This window comes from Triticum aestivum, chromosome 7A (genome assembly GCF_018294505.1).
Source record: "Triticum aestivum cultivar Chinese Spring chromosome 7A, IWGSC CS RefSeq v2.1, whole genome shotgun sequence".
In the NCBI taxonomy this organism is placed as follows: domain Eukaryota; kingdom Viridiplantae; phylum Streptophyta; class Magnoliopsida; order Poales; family Poaceae; genus Triticum; species Triticum aestivum.
Genome location: NC_057812.1, coordinates 87,871,603 through 87,893,188, shown reverse-complemented (window position 1 = coordinate 87,893,188; position 21,586 = coordinate 87,871,603). Strand labels below are relative to the sequence as shown.

Sequence of the window (21,586 nt, the reverse complement as noted above, 5' to 3'; positions counted from 1 at the left end):
AGTTCTACTGTTTAGATATGTTCCTAGAGAAAATATAGTTGAAAGTTGAAAGTAGCGATTATGCGATCAGTAGAAAGCTTATGTCCTTAATGCACCGCTCAGTGTGCTGAACCCCAACATCGTTTGTCGATGTTGCGAACATCGGACATACACGTTTTGATAACTACGTGATAGTTCAATTAAATGGTTTAAGAAGAGGCACCAAAGACGTTTTCAAAACGTCGCGGAACATATGAGATGTTTTGAGGGCTGAAATTAGGATTTCAGGCTCGTGCCCACGTCAAGAGGTTTGAGACCTCCGACGATTTTCTTAGCCTGCAAACTAAGGGAGAAAAGCTCAATCATTGAGCTTGTGCTCAGATTGTCTGAGCACAACAATCACTTGAATCGAGTGGGAGTTGATCCTCCAGATGAGATAGTGATGTTTCCCCAAAGTCATTGCCACCAAGCTGCTAGAGCTTCGTGATGAACTATAACATATCAGGGATAGATATAATGATCCTTGAGGTATTCGCGATGTTTGACACCGCGAAAGTAGAAATCAAGAAGGAGCATCAATTGTTGATGGTTGGTGAAACCACTAGTTTCAAGAAGGGCAAGGGCAAGAAGGGATACTTCATGAAATGGCAAATCAGCTGCTGCTCTAGTGAAGAAACCCAAGGTTGAACCCAAACCCGAGACTAAGTGCTTCTGTAATAAGGGGAACAGTCACTAGAGCGGAATTACCCTAGATACTTGGTAGATGAGAAGGCTGGCAAGGTCGATAGAAGTATATTGGATATACATTATGTTAATGTGTACTTTACTAGTACTCCTAGTAGCACCAGGGTACAGGATACCGGTTCGGTTGCTAAGTGTTAGTAACTCGAAATAAAAGCTACGGAATAAACGGAGACTAGCTAAAGATGAGCTGACGATATGTGTTGGAAGTTTTTTCCAAGCTAGATGTGATCAAGCATCGCACGCTCCCTCTACCATCAAGATTAGTATTAAACCTGAATGGTTTATTGAATCTCGATCGTAGTGATACACATTTTCATGCCAAAAGATATAAGACAGTAATGATAGTACCACTTACTTGTGGCACTGCTGTGCAAGTCATATTGGTATAAAACACATGAAGAAGCTCCATGTTGATGGATCTTTGGACTCACTCGGTTTTGAAAAGTTTGAGACATGCGAACCATGTCTATTGGTGTATATGCATGAAGAAACTCCATGCAAATGGACCGTTCGGACTCACTTGATTTTGAATCACTTGAGATATGCAAATCATACCACATAGGCAAGATGACTGAAAAGCCTCGGTTTCAATAAGATGAAACAAGATAGCAACTTGTTGGAAGTAACACATTTTGATGTGTGCAGTCCAATAAGTGCTGAGGCATGCAGTGAATATCGTTATGTTCTTACTTCACAGATGATTCGAGTAGATGTTGAGAATATTTACTTGATGAAACACAAGTCTGAATTATTGAATGGTTCAAGTAATTTCAGAGTGAAGTAGAAGATCATTGTGACAAGAGGATAAAATGTCTATGATACGATCATAGAGATGAATATCTGAGTTACGAGTTTTGGCACACAATTAAGACATTGTGGAAAATGTTTCACAATTAATACCGCCTGGAACACCATAGTGTGATGGTGTGTCCGAACATCATAGTTGCACCCTATTGGATATGGTGCGTACCATGATGTCTCTTATCGAATTACCACTATCGTTCATGGGTTAGGCATTAGAGACAACCACATTCACTTTAAATAGGGCACCACATAATTCCGTTGAGATGACACCGTATGAATTATGGTTTAGAGAAACCTAAGTTGTCGTTTCTTGAAAGTTTGGGGCTGCGACGCTTATGTGGAAAAGTTTTAGGATTGATAAGCTCGAACCCAAAGCGGATAAAATACATCTTCATAGGACACCCAAAACAATTGGGTATACCTCCTAATTCAGATCCGAAAGCAATATGAATTGTTTCTAGAATCGGGTCCTTTCTCGAGGAAAGGTTTCTCTCGAAAGAATTGAGTGGGAGGATGGTGGAGACTTGATGAGGTTATTGAACCATCTCTTCAACTAGTGTGTGGCAGGGCACAGGAAGTTGTTCCTGTGGCACCTACACCAATTGAAGTGGAAGCTTATGATATTGATCATGAAACTTCGGATCAAGTCACTACCAAACCTCGTGGGTTGACAAGGATGCGTACTACTTCAGAGTGGTACATAATCCTGTCTTGGAAGTCATGTTGCTGGTCAACAATGAACCTACGAGCTATGGAGAAGCGATGGTGGGCCCGGATTCCGATAAATGGCTCGAGGCCATAAAATCTGAGAGAGGATCCATGTATGAAAACAAAGTGTAGACTTTGGCAGAACGGCTCGATGGTCGTAAGGCTAATGAGTACAGATGGATTTCAAAAGGAAGACGGACAATGATGGTAAATGTCACCATTAAGAAAGCTCGACTTGTCGTTAAGATGTTTTCCGACAAGTTCAAGGAGTTGACTACGATGAGATTTTCTCACTCGTAGCGATGCTAAGAGTCTGTTGGAATTATATTAGCGATTACTACATTATTTATGAAATCTTGCAGATAGGATGTCAAAACATTGTTTCCTCGACGATTTTAATGAGGAAAGGTTGTATGTGATACAACCGGAAGGTTTTGTCAATCCCGAAAGATGCTAATAAGTATGCAAAGCTCCAGCAATCCTTCTAAGGACTGGAGTGAGCATCTCGGAGTTGGAATGTATGCTTTGATGATGATCAAAGATTTTGGGTTTGTACAAAGTTTATGAGAAACCTGTATTTCCAAAGAAGTGAGTGGGAGCACTATAGAATTTCTGATGAGTATATGTTGTTGACATATTGTTGATCAGAAATGACGTAGAATTTCTGGAAAACATATAGGGTTATTTTGAAAGTGTTTTTCAATGGAAAGCCTGGATTAAGCTACTTGAACATTGAGCATCAAGATCTATAAGGATAGGTTAAAATGCTTAATAATACTTTCAAATGAGCACATACCTTGACATGATCTTGAAGGTGTTCAAGATGGACCAGTCAAAGAAGGAGTTCTTGCCTGAGTTGTAAGGTACGAAGTTAAGACTTAAAGCTCGACCACGGCAGAATAGAGAGAAAGGACGAAGGTCGTCCCCTATGCTTAAGACGTAGGCTCTTCAGTATGCTATGTTGTGTACCGCACCTGAAGTGTGCCTTGCCATGAGTCAGTCAAGGGGTACAAGAGTGATCCAAGAATGGCTCACAGGACAGCGGTCAAAGTTATCCTTAGTAACTAGTGGACTAAGAAATTTTCTCGATTATGGAGGTGGTAAAAGAGTTCGTCGTAAAGGGTTACGTCGATGCAAGCTTAACACCTATCCGGATAGCTCTGAGTAGAGATACCGGATACGTATAATGGAGCAACAATTTAGAATAGCTCCAAGTAGAACAGTTATTTGGAATAGCTCCAAATAGAACGTGGGAGCTACATCTAGGAGATGACATAGAGATTTGTAAAGCACACACGGATCTGAAAGGTTCAGACCCGTTGACTAAAACCTCTCTCACAAGCAGAACATGACCAAACCCCAGATCTCATTGAGTCTTGATCACATGATGATGTGAACTAGTTTAGTGACACTAGTAAACTCTTTGGATGTTGGTCACATGGTGATGTGACCTGTCAGTGTTAATCACATGGTGATGTGAACTAGATTATTGACTCTAGTGCAAGTGGGAGACTGTTGGAAATATGCCCTAGAGGCAATAATAAAAGTGTTATTATTATATTTCTTTGTTCATGATAATAGTCTTTTATTCATGCTATAACTGTATTATCCGGAAATCGTAATACACGTGTGAATACATAGACCACAATATGTCCCTAGTGAGCCTCTAGTTGACTAGCTCGTTGTGATCAACAGATAGTCATGGTTTCCTGGCTATGGACATTGGATGTCGTTGATAACGGGATCACATCATTAGGAGAATGATGTGATGGACAAGACCCAATCCTAAGCATAGCACAAAGATCGTGTAGTTCGTATGCTAGAGCTTTGCCAATGTCAAGTATCTCTTCCTTTGACCATGAGAGCGTGTAACTCCCGGATACCGTAGGAATGCTTTGGGTGTACCAAACGTCACAACATAACTGGGTGGCTATAAAGGTGCATTACAGGTATCTCCGAAAGTGTCTGTTGGGTTGGCACGAATCGAGACTGGGATTTGTCACTCCGTGTAAACGGAGAGGTATCTCTGGGCCCACTCGGTAGGACATCATCATATGCGCAATGTGACCAAGGAGTTGATCACGAGATGATGTGTTACGGAACGAGTAAAGTGACTTGCCGGAAACGAGATTGAACAAGGTATTGGATACCGACGATCGAATCTCGGGCAAGTAAAATACCGCTAGACAAAGGGAATTGAATACGGGATCGATTGAGTCCTTGACATCGTGGTTCATCCGATGAGATCATCGTGTAACATGTGGGAGCCAACATGGGTATCCAGATCCCGCTGTTGGATATTGACAGGAGAACGTCTCGGTCATGTCTGCATGTCTCCCGAACCCGTAGGGTCTACACACTTAAGGTTCGATGACGCTAGGGTTATAAAGGAAGCTTGTATGTGGTTACCGAATGTTGTTTGGAGTCCCGGATGAGATCCCGGACATCACGAGGAGTTCCGGAATGGTCCGGAGGTAAAGATTTATATATAGGAAGTCCTGTTTCGGCCATCGGGACAAGTTTCGGGGTCATCGGTATTGTACCGGGACCACCGGAAGGGTCCCGGGGGCCCACCGGGTGGGGCCACCTGCCCCGGGGGGCCACATGGGCTGTAGGGGGTGCGCCTTGGCCTACATGGGCCAAGGGCACCAGCCCCAAGAGGCCCATGCGCCTAGGGAACCCTAGAGGGAGGAGTCCTCAAGGGGGAAGGCACCTCCGAGGTGCCTTGGGGAGGATGGACTCCTCCCCCCCCCCTCTTGGCCGCACCCCTTTCTTGGAGTAAGGGGCAAGGCTGCGCCTCCCCCTCTCCCTTGCCCCTATATATAGTGGAGGGGAGGGAGGGCATCCATACCTGAGCCCTTGGCGCCTCCCTCCCTCCCGTGACACCTCCTCCTCTCCCGTAGGTGCTTGGCGAAGCCCTACAGGATTGCCACGCTCCTCCATCACCACCACGCTGTTGTGCTGCTGCTGGATGGAGTCTTCCTCAACCTCTCCCTCTCTCCTTGCTGGATCAAGGCGTGGGAGACGTCACCGAGCTGTACGTGTGTTGAACGCGGAGGTGCTGTCCGTTCGGCACTTGATCATCGGTGATTTGAATCACGACGAGTACGACTCCATCAACCCCGTTCACTTGAACGCTTCCGCTTAGCGATCTACAAGGGTATGTAGATGCACTCTCCTTTCTACTCGTTGCTGGTCTCTCCATAGATAGATCTTGGTGATTCGTAGGAAAATTTTGAATTTCTGCTACGTTCCCCAACAGTATCCTCCTCTGAATGATTTAAGTGACTTGACTTGGCACATGTTCACGCATGTAGTTGAAACAAAATCAACATAGCCTTCACGATATTTATGTTCATGGTGGATTATATCCTACTCATGCTTGCATTCGGTGTTGATTAATTTTAATGCATGTTCATGGCTGTTGTCGCTCTCTAGCTGGTCGCTTCCCAGTCTTTTGCTAGCCTTCACTTGTACTAAGCGGGAATACTGCTTGTGCATCCAATCCCTTAAAACCCCAAAGTTATTCCACATGAGTCCACTATATCTACCTATATACGGTATCTACCTGCCAAGTAAAATTTTATGTGCCAACCTCTAAACCTTCAAATAAATATCCTGTTTTGTATGCTCGAATAGCTCATGTATCAACTAAGGATGTCTGTATCTTCCATGTTAGGTGGGTTATTCTCAAGAGGAGTGGACTGCGCTCGTCACTCACGAGATAAAATGGCTGGTCACTGGGATGCCCAGTCCCATGCTTTATGGAAACTAAATCAAAATAATTGCAAACAAAACTCCCCGTGGGACTCTTGTTAGTTGGAGGCACTCGTTGTTTCGAGCAAGCCATGGATTGATGCTTGTTGGTGGAAGGGGGAGTATAAACTTTACCATTCTGTTTGGGAACCGCCTATAATGTGTGTAGCATGGAAGATATCGCCATCTCTTGGTTGTTATGTGGACAATGAAAGTATACCGCTCAAAATATTATTCACCTCTGTTTCAAAACCGAGCTCTAGCACCTCTACAAATATCTGCTTCCCTCTGCGAAGAGCCTATCTATTTACTTTTAGGCTGAGTCATCATCCTCTTATTAAAAAGCACCAGTTGGAGAGCACCACTGTCATTTGCATTCATTATTGTTAGTTTACATTGAGTATGACTTGACTGGATCTCTTTTACCATGAATTACAATGTCTAGTCAGTCCTTAGTCTTTAAAGGTGCTCTGCATTTATGTTTTGCGGTCTCAGAAAGGGCTAGCGAGATACCAACTTGTTATATCATATTATGATTGTTTTGAGAAAGTGTTGTCATCCGAGATTTATTATTATGGCTTGCTAGTGATTATGCTATTGATATGAGTAAACTTGAGACCTGAGCGTTATTGTGAATGTGGTTAGTTATAATATTTGCTGAAAACTTGAATGTTGGCTTTACATATTTACAACAACAAGAGCAAACAGAGTTTGTAAAAAAATTTCTTTATCACTTTCAGTTTGTCAACTGAATTGCTTAAGGGCAAGCAAAGGTTTAAGCTTGGGGGAGTTGACACGTCTCCAACGTATCTACTTTTCCAAACACTTTTGCCCTTGTTTTGAACTCTAACTTGCATAATTTGAATGGAACTAACCTGAACTGACGCTGTTTTCAGCAGAATTACCATGGTGTTATTTATGTGCAGGAGCAAACGTTCTCGAAATGACCTGAAACTTCAAGGAGCCACTTTTTAGAAAATAAGAAAAATACCTGCCAAAGATGAAGGCCAGGGGGCCCACCACCTTGCCACGAGGGTGGGGGGCGCGTCTGCCCCCTAGGGCGCGCCCCCTACCTCGTGGGCCCCCTGTTGCGTCTCCGACTCCAACTCCACCTCCATATATTGAGTTTCGATGAGAAAAAAATCAGAGAGAAGAAATCATCGCGTTTTACGATACGGAGCCGCCGCCAAGCCCTAAAACCTCTTGGAAGGGCTGATCTGGAGTCCGTTCGGGGCTCCAGAGAGGGGAATCCGTCGCCATCGTCATCATCAACCATCCTCCATCACCAATTTCATGATGCTCACCACCGTGCGTGAGTAATTCCATCGTAGGCTTGCTGGACGGTGATGGGTTGGATGGGATCTATCATGTAATCGAGTTAGTCTTGTTAGGGTTTGATCCCTAGTGTCCACTATGTTCTGAGATTGATGTTGCTATGACTTTGCTATGCTTAATGCTTGTCACTAGGGCCTGAGTGCCATGATTTCAGATCTGAACCTATTATATTTTCATCAATATATGAGTGTTCTTGATCCTATCTTGCAAGTCTATAGTCACCTATTATGTGTTATGATCCGTTAACCCTGAAGTGACAATAATCAGGATACTTACCGTTGATGACCGTAGTTTGAGGAGTTCATGTATTCACTATGTGTTAATGCTTTGTTCCGGTTCTCTATTAAAAGGAGGCCTTAATATCCTTTAGTTTCCGTAAGGACCCCGCTGCCACGGGAGGGTAGGACAAAAGATGTCATGCAAGTTCTTTTCCATAAGCATGTATGACTATGTTCGGAATACATGCCTACATTATATCAATGAACTGGAGCTAGTTCTGTGTCAGCCTAGGTTATGACTGTTACATGATGAACCGCATCCGGCATAATTCTCCATCACTGATCCATTGCCTACGAGTTTTCCTTATATTGTTCTTCGCTTATTTACTTTCCCGTTGCTATTGCTATCATCACTACAAAATACCAAAAACATTACTTTTATCACTGTTACCTTTTGCTACCGTTACCACTATTATCATATCACTTTGCTACTAAACACTTTTCTGCAGATATTAAGTTTCCAGGTGTGGTTGAATTGACAACTCAGCTGCTAATACTTGAGAGTATTCTTTGGTTCCCCTTGTGTCGAATCAATAAATTTGGGTTGAATACTTTACCCTCAAAAACTGTTGCGATCCCCTATACTTGTGGGTTATCACCAGGCCTGTCAGGCGGATGCGCCCGGACGTGCTCGGGCCACCCCATATCCGCCCTATATTTGGGCTGGATATAATGGGTGCCGGTCAGCCCTGACGTTTGAGGCCCGATTTAGAGGTCCGGTTGGGTCAAATTTTTGTGACCTGTCACTGCCCGGACAGCCTGCCCGGACGTTTGAGACAGGTATGAGAGACCCAACTGTAGATGCTCTAAAAACCATTATATGGTAGGAGAGAGAAGGGTTTTGGCACCATGGTTGTTGTTGCTTTAACGAATGATGTAAGAACTTATGCCCAAAATCTTTGACCTTCTTGAACTATCAAACATTTTAAAGCATATTGGACACAATTAAAAAAAATAAGTAAAACACAAATAGTACTGAATTATTACATACTTCATCAATCCAGCTTGTTCATCAAACATAACACAAAGTTCAACACACATGACATGAAACATAAACTAGTGGTTTTGTTGCCCATTCCATGCCCATCACACCTTGATGAGATCTCTTTGAATATCTTCTTGAGTATCTACTTCTCACGACTGACAATGGGTCTACCATGTCTAGCTGCTTGTTCTTCTCCATGTGTGCCATCATGATCAAAGCAATGTCCTTGTCTTCGTCCCACTCACATTCCTATTCGGATAAGGAAATCCCACGAAGAGGATTCAAACAAAATCATCTACATTAACACAATACTTTCCATCACAATTCACTCCTATATCACAACAATTTTTTTTACCTTAGAGGCGTTTCGTCGAATACCAAGTGGGCATGAAGGACAGAGGTGACTTCCACCTGGCGTAGCTCGCAAGGGCCGAGGAGGTCGCTAGACCAACTAGGAATGAGCTCGGGGTGGTCTTGCTGCCATGAGGGAGCCAGGGGTTGCGGGTAGGAGCCGTCGTTGTTACGTCTTCCGATAGTTGAGAGCTCCAAAGGACTAGCCGCCCAACGGTGGCCATGATGGTCATGTGAGGATTGCGGTGAATAATAACCTCGACACGAACCCTAGTGTTGTGGCAGCTATTTCGGGTGGTGTAGGGGCAGGAACCGCATGAAATGTAGCAAATTGGGAAATTGTGCGAGTGGGTCAAATAACTATCGTAGTCCTCAAAGTTCTAGGCCCTGATCTTTGAGACAAAAAATTGAGAGACTACTTTAGCCAATGTGCGACATCCTACGACTACACCCGAGAAGTCATATTGAGGGGAGTACGATCAATCTTGGTATCACCCATGGCGGTGCCTGTGATTATTATGTCATGATTGTCCCTAGGATGTCGAGGTGTTGGAGACCTACTCGAAATAATATGAGGTGAGTATGTAGTAGGACCATTGATCGATGTGGCTTGAGCGCCCCATCACGCCAGGCGTGATTGGAACCAGTGAAGTATATTCAACTTGATGACGTGTGATCTCAACAATCGACAATACTTGTCGATAACTTTGCAGGTGTCTCGTACAATAGGTGTAGGTGATTTATTTTGTCATGGGACGTAACCTTGGACCACCAAGGGCCAGTAAGCACAATTTTACCTAGGTTCAGGGCCCTAGTAGCCTTACACATGCTTTGATTGGATTATATAGTGAGACGTAGTACAATGAGGGTTAGAATATGGATCTGGTGAGTTGATGAAGAACTCAACAACTATGGTGTTGGATTATATCTTGAGACATAGTAAAGTGGGGTTACAGTTTGGGGATACGGTGAGTTGGGGAGACACTCGATGACTATGGTGTATGAACTAGGTGGGATGCGCTTGAGTGCCATAACTTTTGTCTCCAAGACACGGCTTGTGTAGACCCCCCTGCCCCCTTGCGAGGCATTTGTCTCCTTTATGTACACGTGGTATGGCAATGTCCTCCTCATCTCCAGGTCGATATCCTTTCCATGTATGAGTAGAACTAGTGGTCTCTTACATCCTATAACTCGCATAGCTTTCAGGATCTGGGGTATACCAACTGGGTAGAAAGACCTTGTGCAAACCCGAAAGGTATGCACATATTTGGCCCTGTATGGCCCATATATGATATACACTATGTGGGGATACAATAGTGCAACTACACATCACCATTAATTGATTCCCAGTATGTCAGACCGCAAACATACTTTTTGTTCCTACATGGTAGAGCAACCATCTCATGGAAGTATTATAAGCAGACTCTAGTGGCCTCATATATCAACCAATTTTTCTGAAATAATGGGATTGTATGAGACATCATGTGACTGCGCACAGAATTGTAAAGCACATACAGTGATTATGTGGTATTGTGTTCCATAAAACTACAAACCATAATCTAAAAAGATAATGTTGCATTTCTTGCCAAATGCAAACAAGTTACATAAATTGGGAGGGACGTGAATCTGTGTTATGGCCTTTCAGATTTTGAGGAATGTGGAGGTAATCAAGCTGGTATGGATGGTGCTTTGTCTCTCTTTGATCACTGCAAACATCCTTAGCCACCAGGGTTGAAGATCAATTCAATAAATATCTCTGGTGTGCTTATTACCTAGGGTTGATCTTCGGATGCATACTAGCCTAGAATGGATCCACTTCATGTCCATTTCAACCTATATCCATGGGAGGCCCTTTTTGCCTTTCCCACTGATGGCAAGGTGTGGTTGGAGACAGTGGCTCCCATGAGGTCGTTGTCTGCGTCGGCATTGGATCGTGTTTCTTGTATGATCTTTGGGGGTCCTGTCTACAAATTAGAAGGACTTATGTAATTCCTATTTTACTTTTTTCACCGACACTGAGACACCGCTGCCTCCTTCACATTTCATTGGTTTCCATTGGGTGAAAGCTGCTCCCTCTTCCACAAGCTTGAAGAAAACTCGAACCCAAACCCGAAATTTTGGGTACCCAAATTGTCTGGTTCTAAATGTTTTCGCTAAATTTTATGTCTCATTTCTCATAACCCCAACCTTTTAAAACCTGAATTACCCGACTTGAATTTTCGGGTAAACCTGAACGCTGACTTGAGAGAATATCCGGTGGAAACCAAGTTACAATGGAAACTTCGTGGAAACCATATTTGAAAGTTTTCAAAAATTCTATACAAAATACAATATATTAAGAGGGTGGTGTTCTATTGGTATGTGAAATTTCAAGTTCAAATACAAAGTCATTTATGAGATACGGAAAAAACGAATTGAGCAATGAATAGTTACATTTACTGTTGACACTATTTGTTAACAAATTTGCTATTTTCATACCACATAAATGAAGGGAAATCCTCCCCTTCAGCCGGTGGATTACAATGCAGGCATCGACCTCCTCTATCGAACGACACGTGTCCCTGTTACTCAGCAACCGCTTATCCATCCTAGCCTTATCTCCCCACAAAGCAAACCGTCCACATATTTCTCCTCTCCCAGGCATTTTTCTTCCCTTCTATGGATTTCTCACCACCCCACCACCGCAAGGCAAGACTCCGACACATCATCGCTACTTCTACACCCCGCAACAACACCTTTGTTGCAAGCAGGGCAACCACGCAACATGCACCACCGCCATCGAGGGCACCCCCAGTGGTTATCCAAGCGCGTCTCTAACTGCCGCAGGGCCAAATCCACGGCATGGTGCTTTTAGTGTGTGCCGCTTGCGGTCATGGGGACAAATTTCCATGGTACTACTGCGGGATTTTGCAACGGGAGGTTACTGGAACACGACAGACATTGCAGGATGTCATACGTCGTCCAACGACTGTTGTCAGAAAAAAAAATCTGCAACAAGAACTCAGTTGCAAAAAGACCGCAACAAGATCTCAGTTGCAAATTATTATTGTTGCAACAAAGCCTTTTTTTGTGAAATGATTCTACAACATGACCAACACGACCTTTGTTGCAATGGTAAAGGGTGACGCTTGTTCCCACAAAAAAAAGGATGACGCTTGAGCGCTCACTTAGCCCGATCCGTCGTTTCGCGAGGTGGGGGATCTTTTAAAAAGATCCGCCGGCCGATGTGTAGCAGTGCCCATAAATTAATTAAACTATGAACTTGGAATTTACAATTTACATGCTAGTAGAACATCACTCCCTTGACATAATATTTTCTTTTATGATTTTTCCGAAACTTCAAAACAGAGTTTTCATGTTGTTTTCTTGTATTTTTTTATCTTACTTTTGTCACCCACACCGCACAATCGATTCGATCGGCAATGAGCCAATGACAGCAAAGCAGGTAGCCACTAGCGATGACACTCCAGGAAGGCAGGAAGCCACTAGCAGGCGACAGAAAGGAGCGAGAGCTCGCACCCCATGGCAGTTCTGCTGGATCTGCTGGTGCTTCGCTCCTCGCCGCTGCCTCGATTCGCTGGTGCCCGCGGGCTTGCGCCGCGCCGGTGGCCCGGGGCATCCAGGCAAGGAGAGGGAGCGATGCCGCCGGCTGTTCAGTGGCTCCGCGCCGTCGTGCCGGGGAAGCATGGAGGAGAGGCTCGCCGGGGAAGGGAAGTGCCGGCTGCCGACCGCCACCGTTCCGTGGCTCCGCGGCATCGAGCTGGGGAAGCGTGGGGGGCAAGCTCGCCCGGAAGAAGGAGCGGCGCTGCCGACCGGGCCGCCGCCGCCGCGCGTGGGCCTGTGCGGGAGGAACAGAGTGAAGACCGCGCCCTGGAGTGCGGGCCGGGCCGAGAAAACGGCCCTCAGGCCCACCTCGCGCCCAAAGCCCGGTACGGCGCCTTCAAATACCCCCGCCTTGCCGCCCGAACGTAACCGCCTGAACCAACAGCTTCCTCCCCGTCGCCGGAGCTCCAAGAAACGAAGGCCCCGCTCTCCACCGCGCAGCGCCCACCTCCTCTGATCTCCGGCGGTCCGGCGCCGGCGGCGACCAATGGACCGGTTCTACGACGAGCAGTACGTGCGGCTGCGGAACCGCAAGCTCGACAAGTACTACCTCCACGCCGACGACGACGGGGTGGGCGTCTCCATCAGCCAGCGCCGCAACTCGCTGAACGTGGCGTGGAAGGTGCACATCTACCAAGGCGCCTGCGGCCCGTACCTGCTCCTCCACAGCGCCGCCTACGGCCGCTACCTCGCCGTCACGGCCACGCCGGCGCCGGCCTTGTACCACGGCTTCCGCGCCGAGCTGCGCGACTACGACCATCCGGAGGTGCCGGATATCATGTGGCTGGACGTCAGGGCGGGGCTGGGGCCTGGCGTGCTGCTCCTAAACGCCGGCGACGGCGACCGCTACCTCCGCGCCAACGGCAAGTACCTCCGCTGGAACACCGGCGTCACCGTCGAGAGCAGAGATATTGAGAACGAGAAGGTCAGCTCCATGATGCGCTGGATCGTTGAGCCCATCGACCTCACAGAGCGCGCGCCTCGCATTCCAGACCCGATTCGGGTGAGTTCGCCATGACCCGCTTCTTGATAACTCGCGAATTGCTTCCGTCTGAGCCTACTATCGATTGAGCGAATTGATAGTTCGTAGCCTACTATCGAGTGAGTTCTTGGGCGTCGTTAATTTGCATCGCAGCTCTACTGCAGGGATTGCGACTTGTGTTGATTTCATTTTCTCGAGATCAATTTCTGGTTCTGCTGTTGCCAAATTTGCGCTTCTTGACTTGTTGCGCCGTCGAGATTCCTGATCGCATTTGTGTTTTCGATCAGAAAATTTGATCTCCTGAATATAACCATGGTTCTTGGTGACTCAACTGCAGGCTCGCCTCCCTGAAGACCTCTCCGTCGTCGTGTTCGGGCGCCAGCCAGGGGCGTTGCGGGAGATTCGGTTCGTGCAAGCGACCCCCGAAGGGGTGTACCCCGAGGCCCAGCAAGGCTGGGCCGCGTTCAATATCAGGGGGAGGTCCTTGTACAACCTGCGGGACCGGCTGGCCAGAGAGGTCGACCTGCAGCCCGACTTCATCGCCATGTGCATCCGAGCGGGCCGCTACGGGAGGCTGACCCCACTCGTCGTCGACCTGCCCCGCCGTGGCTGGGGCGACATCTACCAGATCGTCGTCTTCAGCTCCGGGACCGCTGGTGAGAGCCTCTCTCCATGTCACAACTTCCTAATGATCTCCTAATGAGGGTGAACCGGTAGACTTGATTGAATCTGTTTTGCACAATGTACAGGTTTTGGTGTAGGTACTGTTTGCTGCATGGCCATGATAATTTTGGTTTTATTTTGGTGGGCTGTTAATCTGCTTGTGTTTGAAAAATAGTTTACTCAGACTGTTTGTGGTAAAACAGTTAACTGAAATTGTTAATCTGAGAAATAAGTTAACTGAAACTGTTAGGAGTTGGGAATTGTCTGCAACCGGTGTCGTCCTGTCAACTTTTTGGTTAATGGAAAGTAACATTTTACACTCAACCTTGATTTGGACTGGAAAGTGTTGGTTTCATACTACAGTCCTTGATTCAGATAATTCAGTTTTCTATTTGGTGCTATTTGCCGTCAGTACATTTTGTATGTTCAAAGCTAGTAAAATATGGAACTTAAATAGACGAATGAGGTGATTAATCTTATTCAGCCCTAACAGAGAAGATTATGATATCCGTTTAATTTAGACTATTTTACTTGTGTTGAGTAATCTGAACAAAATTCAGGTTCTTATACAGTACTAAATTAAATCTAGTTTCTGCAAATGAGCTATATTGTTTTCAGGTTTTGTGCATGAGCTGTATTACTAGTCTTGTTAAAAAAATTGAGAACTCCGAGGTTTAGATTGTTGATCTGCTTCCTGCTAATCTTCTTTTACTAGAAATGCACTGGTGGTCTACAATATGTTTTGCACAGTGCACACATGGTTGTGTAGATACTGTTTACTGCATGAACATGATATCTGAAGTCTGTCTTTAGTGGAATGCTAATCTGATCGTGCTTGGAAAAAGGATATAATGATAGGTTTTGTTAGGACTTGGGACTTGTCTGAAACTGTCGTAATCCTGTAGAAAAGTGAAAGTAGTTTAATGGGAATAGTAGGTGTCGATGCCGTGTGGATCTATCCATCTGTGTATGCATGGTAAAAAATGGATGAGCTCTGAAGCTAGTAGGAACTACTTGTTCCACATTTCTTTTCTTGATTCAGATAATTGAGTTCGCCCATTTCGTAGCATTTAGTCGCCAGTAGAAATTATGGGACCTAAAAAGTCAAATCAAGTTCAGTCATCTCATTTCATCTTTCAGGTTGTATCCTACAGTAGATGGTACATAAAAGCTTAGTTCCTTGCACATTATATTGTTTCATGTTTTGTCTTCTTGATCTTGTCAATATATTGTTAATTGATTATTGGTCTGCCGCCTAACTGCCTCGTTATTTCTGCCAATTCAGCCTATGCTGCGCTGCGATACCCGAATGTCGACGGAGTGTAGAGAAGGATCAGAGCCGGAGTCCTGACAGTTCACCTCTTCAGAAGTTTCACCGCCTCGGACACAACAATGGCATAACTGAACGCCTGCTTTAGCATATAGATATATACTCATCAGCTCTTGTGTTTCTCCTGCTAGCTAAACTCTGATGCTGGTTGTAGTAGTCGTTGCAGTGTCACACTTCTGACATTCATTTCTGTGATGTGGTTGCTACTGCTTCCTGGATGAAGCATTTCACTGTGGGGTTCTTGCAGTGAATCGATGATCCTGCAGTCCTTTTGGATGATGGATGCACTTTGCATAAATGGAAAATGCAGTGGTTGTTGCCAGTAATGATTTGATGATCCTGTTTTCTGTTAGGCTATGCATGTAGTAGTTATTCCAGTGAGCTGTGTTTCTCATTTGCAACGTTTTGATCTTGTTTTTCACTGTAGGGGTTCTTGCTATGAGTCAATGATCCTGCAACATTTTTAGATGGTGCATTTTGCATAAATGGAATCTGCAGTGGTTCTTGCAATGAGTTGATGATCTTGGATTTCTTTTAGGCTATGCATTTGTCATAAATGAAAAATGTAGTGGTTCTTGCTGCGAGCTGGTGATTGTGTTGTGTTGTTTTGAGTGTTGGCCAGGGATCAGGAAAGGAACAAAGTTTCAGGTTTCTGCACATTACATTGTTTTCAGGTAAGCTGCCTCTTTTTCTTTTGTTATCTTGGTTTAGCAAAATGAGATTGTTCATCTGCTAGAAGGGTTGCAGTACCTGTGACATGGTGCCCAACTGTGTTCCTGCTTAATTCATCCAATGGGGGTGCCAGCTGCATGCATTTCTCTTAGATGAAGCACCTGATAACACTAGTTTTGTGGTTCTTGCTTGTGAGTTGAGCACTTGAGTTTATCTGTTTCTAACTAACAAGTTTCAGTCCAATGAAGGGTGTCCCACTTTCCAATCTTGCTTTTGTTTTGTTTTGTTTTGGTTATGTTCAATGGCAGCTCCGTTTGTTTTCAGAAGTTTACTCTTTCCCATAAGATCAATCATACTTGGAAGAGATTTCATGAAAAATCACCCACTCAAGCATAAGAATATGTCTGTGAGGCACACTTTGGCCCTGCCTGATGAGTCTGTAACTGAAGCTGCAGTGGCTATCATTTGGCATAAGTGTTTTCTTCTTCCCAATGTAATGATGGTTAGGTTGGCACACAATTTGGTATCTTTCCACTCAGTCAGCACTCATGTTTCTAGTTTTCGATCGGAACTAATTAACAACATTCAGCCTAACAAGGATTTTTGACAGAAAACTTGGCAAATGAGAAATTGACACGTGGTTCAATTGGCGAATGAGAAATTGACACGTCAAAAATCATCATTGCTCAGGGTTGTTAATGGGTATCGGATCCAAAACTGGCACCCAATAGCTTAACGGCGACCCGTTATGGTGGATGTCACGTGTTGGTTACCCTTGACGAAAACACTCCCATGAAGCACGATTTATCGATTCTATCATAAAATCATCACGGATGTACATGTGTGACAGAATATTCATATTTTATTAGCCTCTTCGGTACCGTACATTGCCGACTGTGACCTCGAGACATGATGCAAACTTCAGCGGTGCATCCAAATCCCGTGAAATGAAGGGGCAAGCAATGGGCATGCCTTGAAATGAAGGTGCTAGCAATTGATGTGTCTGTGCGTAGCTACTATTCACGTTGTTGGTGTGGTGCCTCCTTCTGGTTCGATAAACCTGGGTTCTCAACCGAGGGAAATATTATCTGCTACTATACTACTTCGCCCTTCCTCTTCAGGGAAAACAAACATCTCCATCGTGAGTAGCAACCCCTAGGAGGTAGTCAAGGTCAATTGTGCATGCGCGAGCAGGGTGTCCGACCTCCCGTCTTCTTTGTTATTGAAGACAAACCACCTTCAAAGGTCTCCAGGCCTGCCGCAACCTCCTTGAAGAGGTCGGAGATGACATCACCTGTCGGGGTCGATTGAAAGGATCGAGACGAACCTAGAGGGGCAGCGGATAGGTCCAGTTATAAATTTTAATTCTTACTTAGCAACTTTTGCCATTTAAGGTTTTTTTATGTTCTTGTACTTGTTTGAGATAATTTGTCTAGTTCAGGGGATATTATTTCTGTTGATGGCTTGACTTAAACATGACACTTGTTTTCGAGTTTGATGTATAATTCTCTCTTGTTTCTTGATGCACAAATTTCAGCAATAAAGGTCGATGCCTCCCTTCCACCGTCCTTGCATAGTTAATAGATAATCTAATTTAGGAATTTTCCCATGAATTGATATGGAAGTCTCGTCACATTGTTTGTCGTCATGTTGTATCATGTGAAGCACTACCATAGGCATCATGTGTACTTGAAACAAACCTTCCACCTTCTCTAGACCAGTGGTGTCAATTTGTTCATATAAAAGTAGAACCATGATATCCTCGGAATTGCAATTGGGATTGTTGTGTTCTAAATATCTTCCACATATAGGTGAAATATTTTTTCCATTGTGGTAAAGAGGGGATGTTTCACAAATCTACTTAATGTTTTGAGCAGCGAGGGCAGGTTGATCAAGCAGGTGTTCATGGAGAAAAGGGGGAAAATGGAAAATTTGCAATAAGTAATTGAGTATAATTGCCATGTGTCAGGGCATATATGATTGGCAAAAAACAGAACTTGAGAAATGGACAACAAAAATAATGGTAATGATGTGGGTGTGTGAAATTTGCCATGGGGGAGGCTGTATTGTTTATAACTAGTTGAAAGATCGTGGATGTCGCCTAGAGGGGGGGGGGTGAATAGACGCTTTAAAATAATTATGGTTTAGGCTTGAACAAATGCGGAATAAACCTAGCGGTTAATTTGTCAAACACAAAACCTACAACAACTAGGCTCACCTATGTGCACCAACAACTTATACTAAGCAAGATAAACAACTATGTGATAGAAAGATATATGACAAGAAACAATATGGCTATCACAAAGTAAAGTGCATAAGTAAAGGGCTCGGGTAAGAGATAACCGAGGCACGCGGAGACGACGATGTATCCCGAAGTTCACACCCTTGCGGATGCTAATCTCCATTTGGAGCGGTGTGGATGCATAATGCTCCCCAAGAAGCCACTAGGGCCACCGTAATCTTCTCACGCCCTCGCACAATGCAAGATGCCGTGATTCCACTAAGGGACCCTTGAGGGCGGTCACCGAACCCGTACAAATGGCAACCCTTGGGGGCGGTCACCGAACCCGTACACTTTGGCAACCCTTGGGGCGGTCACCGGTAACCCGTCAAATTGCTCGGGGCGATCTCCACAACCTAATTGGAGACCCCGACGCTTGCCCGGAGCTTTACACCACAATGATTGAGCTCCGAACACCACCAACCGTCTAGGGCGCCCAAGCACCCAAGAGGAACAAGCTCAAGGGTACCAAGCACCCAAGAGTAATAAGCTTCTCAACTTGTAACTTCCACGTATCACCGTGGAGAACTCAAACCGATGCACCAAATGCAATGGCAAGGGCACACGGAGTGCCCAAGTCCTTCTCTCTCAAATCCCACCGAAGCAACTAATGCTAGGGAGGAAAATGAGAGGAAGAACAAGAAGGAGAACACCAAGAACTCCAAGATCTAGATCCAAGGGTTCCCCTCACATAGAGGAGAAAGTGATTGGTGGAAATGTGGATCTAGATCTCCTCTCTCTTTTCCCTCAAAAACTAGCAAGAATCCATGGAGGGATTGAGAGTTAGCAAGCTCGAAGAAGGTCAACAATGGGGGAAGAACACGAGCTCAAGAGATTAGGTTCATTGGGGAAGAAGACCCCCTTTTATAGGTGGGGAAAAATCCAACCGTTATGCTCACAGCCCGCACAGAGCGGTACTACCGCTCCAAGGAGCGGTACTACCGCTAGGGCGGAAGTACCCCTTTGAAAAACAACAGCGAGGAGGCAAAAGGCCAGTAGAACCGCCGGAGCGGTACTACCGCTCGTCCTCACGGTACTACCGCTCGACCTCACGGTACTACCGCAAATGGTAGCGGTACTAGTGCTTGCGAGCGGTACAAAAAAATACTTTCGTGCCTACTTCCGCTAAGCAAAAGACGAGATTTTGGTCCGGAGCGGTACTACCGCTTAGGAGCCATGGTAGTACTGCTCTGGAGTGGTACTACCGCTCAGGAGCCGCGGTAGTACTGCTCTGGAGCGGTAGTAAAAAATTACATCCGCTCTAGCCACGGCAGTACCGCTGCAGCCTTTACGAAAACAACCATAACTTCTGCAAACGGACTCCGAATTCGACGAAACCAAGTTTGTTGGAAAGCTAGCAACAAGGGCTAACACAATCTTGATATAAATGCCAATAAGAAGCAAATGAGAAAAGACCCAAAAGAAAATGGTGAGAACCCTTCCTCGGATAAGACCGGTAAAACCTCCAACACCGAAAACATCATAGAAGACGCATGCAAACTCCGTTTTCGATGAACTCAAGCTTGTCATCATGATGACCATAAGCTCTAAAACTCACGAAGAGAACCAAACAATAACCAAGAAACATGATGCAAGGATGCAATGGTTTGAGCTCTCGACGAACGATACGATCAAGCTACTCACTTGAGAGCCCCCCTTGATAGTACGACTATCGATCCTATAACCCGGTCTCCCAACTACCACCATGAGACCGGTAAAATAGAAAACCTATCAAGGGCAAAACCATTGCCTTACACATGATCCACTTTAGCTAGATGATGACGATCTTGTCCTCCTCAAGTTGGACCACCTTTCTTGATTGCGTTGGGTCGATGGAGACTAGATGATTGCTCCCCCATACTCCACTATGGGTGAGCCACTCTTCGGCACATCTTCACAAGTCCATTGACACCACAATGGATGGCAAGCTTCAAGCACTTGATCTCTTCATGATTCTCCACTTGAACTTGCACACGGCAATCTTGATAACGATCACCACTTGATGTCATCCTTCCCATGGGTTGTATGATATCATCCTCTTGACGCAAGCCCATGGACACGTACCTAACCCCACATAGACTCTCACATAGACCATGGGTTAGTATACAAAGTGCAATGGACAATGCTTACCATACCATGGGATTACTTGATCCCTCTCGGTACATCTTCTACTCTTTGTGAGTTGATCAACTTGATTCACTCTTGACTTAGTCTTGATCAACCTTGAATCTTTCCAACTCTCTTCATTTGGATGATGTCTTGAAGGTAAACATGAATGATCACACAATCTTATTCTTCAAGACATGCTTGCAATAAGCTCAACACTCACATGACCAATCTTTGGATAATTCCTTAATAGCACCTTGGTCAACCCATAAACTCCTTGAAACCAACACATGGACTTCAAGAAATGTCCATGGAAAAATCCTTCAAATATAACTCAATGCAACCATTAGTCCATAGAGAATGTCATCAATTACCAAAACCACACATGGGGGCACCGCATGTCCTTTCAATCTCCCCAATTTTGGTAATTGATGATAATCACTTTCAAGAGAGTTTATATAAGGAATTATGCATCACCATGCAATGCAACAACCAATAATGCATGCGTAGGAGATGCGTATGCTTAGGAACAAACCGAAGCCAGAAGAGACAACTCTCTAAACTTCTCCACAAAACTCTCTGAAACTTCTCCCCCATTGGCATCGATTGCCAAAATGGGCTAAAATCTTAGAAGGCCAATATAAAATGTGTTCCTCCATAAATTGTGTATTTCTCAACAAGAGAGTGGAATGCAATACACATATCCAACGGTAAATACTTGGAGGAAGACAAACTATATTGAAGCCCAAAGATTGCAAAAGGAAGATATGCCACAAAGACATAATCAAAGAGAGAAACAAGCAATCAAAAGGTACCAATTGAAGCAAGCAATCAACAGATATCAATTGAACCAACTAGACCAAAGATCCTATGAGCTACATGAATAAAGGATATTATGATATGAGCAAAGGAGTGTTCTAAAGAAACTAGAGAAGCTCCCCATGATTTGTGCACACATAAGAATTTTTGTATTTGGATACAAAGTGCACAAAATAGGATCATAGCTCCC

The 21,586-nt window shown here is 44.8% G+C and overlaps 1 protein-coding gene across 1 annotated transcript; it reads left to right on the top strand.

The window, feature by feature from the left end:
• Positions 1 to 13,012: 13,012 nt before the first annotated feature.
• Positions 13,013 to 15,840, top strand: LOC123150638 (uncharacterized). The gene is made up of 3 exons (XM_044570474.1): positions 13,013 to 13,546; positions 13,863 to 14,181; positions 15,474 to 15,840. Exons 1-3 carry the CDS (start codon positions 13,031 to 13,033, stop codon positions 15,512 to 15,514), a joined length of 876 nt encoding a protein of 291 aa, XP_044426409.1. The 5' UTR covers positions 13,013 to 13,030; the 3' UTR covers positions 15,515 to 15,840.
• The last annotated feature ends 5,746 nt before the right edge of the window (positions 15,841 to 21,586 follow it).

Coding starts and splice junctions, on each gene's coding strand:
- LOC123150638 (XM_044570474.1), top strand. CDS start 13,031: ATGGACCGGTTCTACGACGAGCAGTACGTGCGGCTGCGGAACCGCAAG. Junction 13,547..13,862: donor GCATTCCAGACCCGATTCGG/GTGAGTTCGCCA, acceptor ACTCAACTGCAG/GCTCGCCTCCCTGAAGACCT. Junction 14,182..15,473: donor CTTCAGCTCCGGGACCGCTG/GTGAGAGCCTCT, acceptor CTGCCAATTCAG/CCTATGCTGCGCTGCGATAC.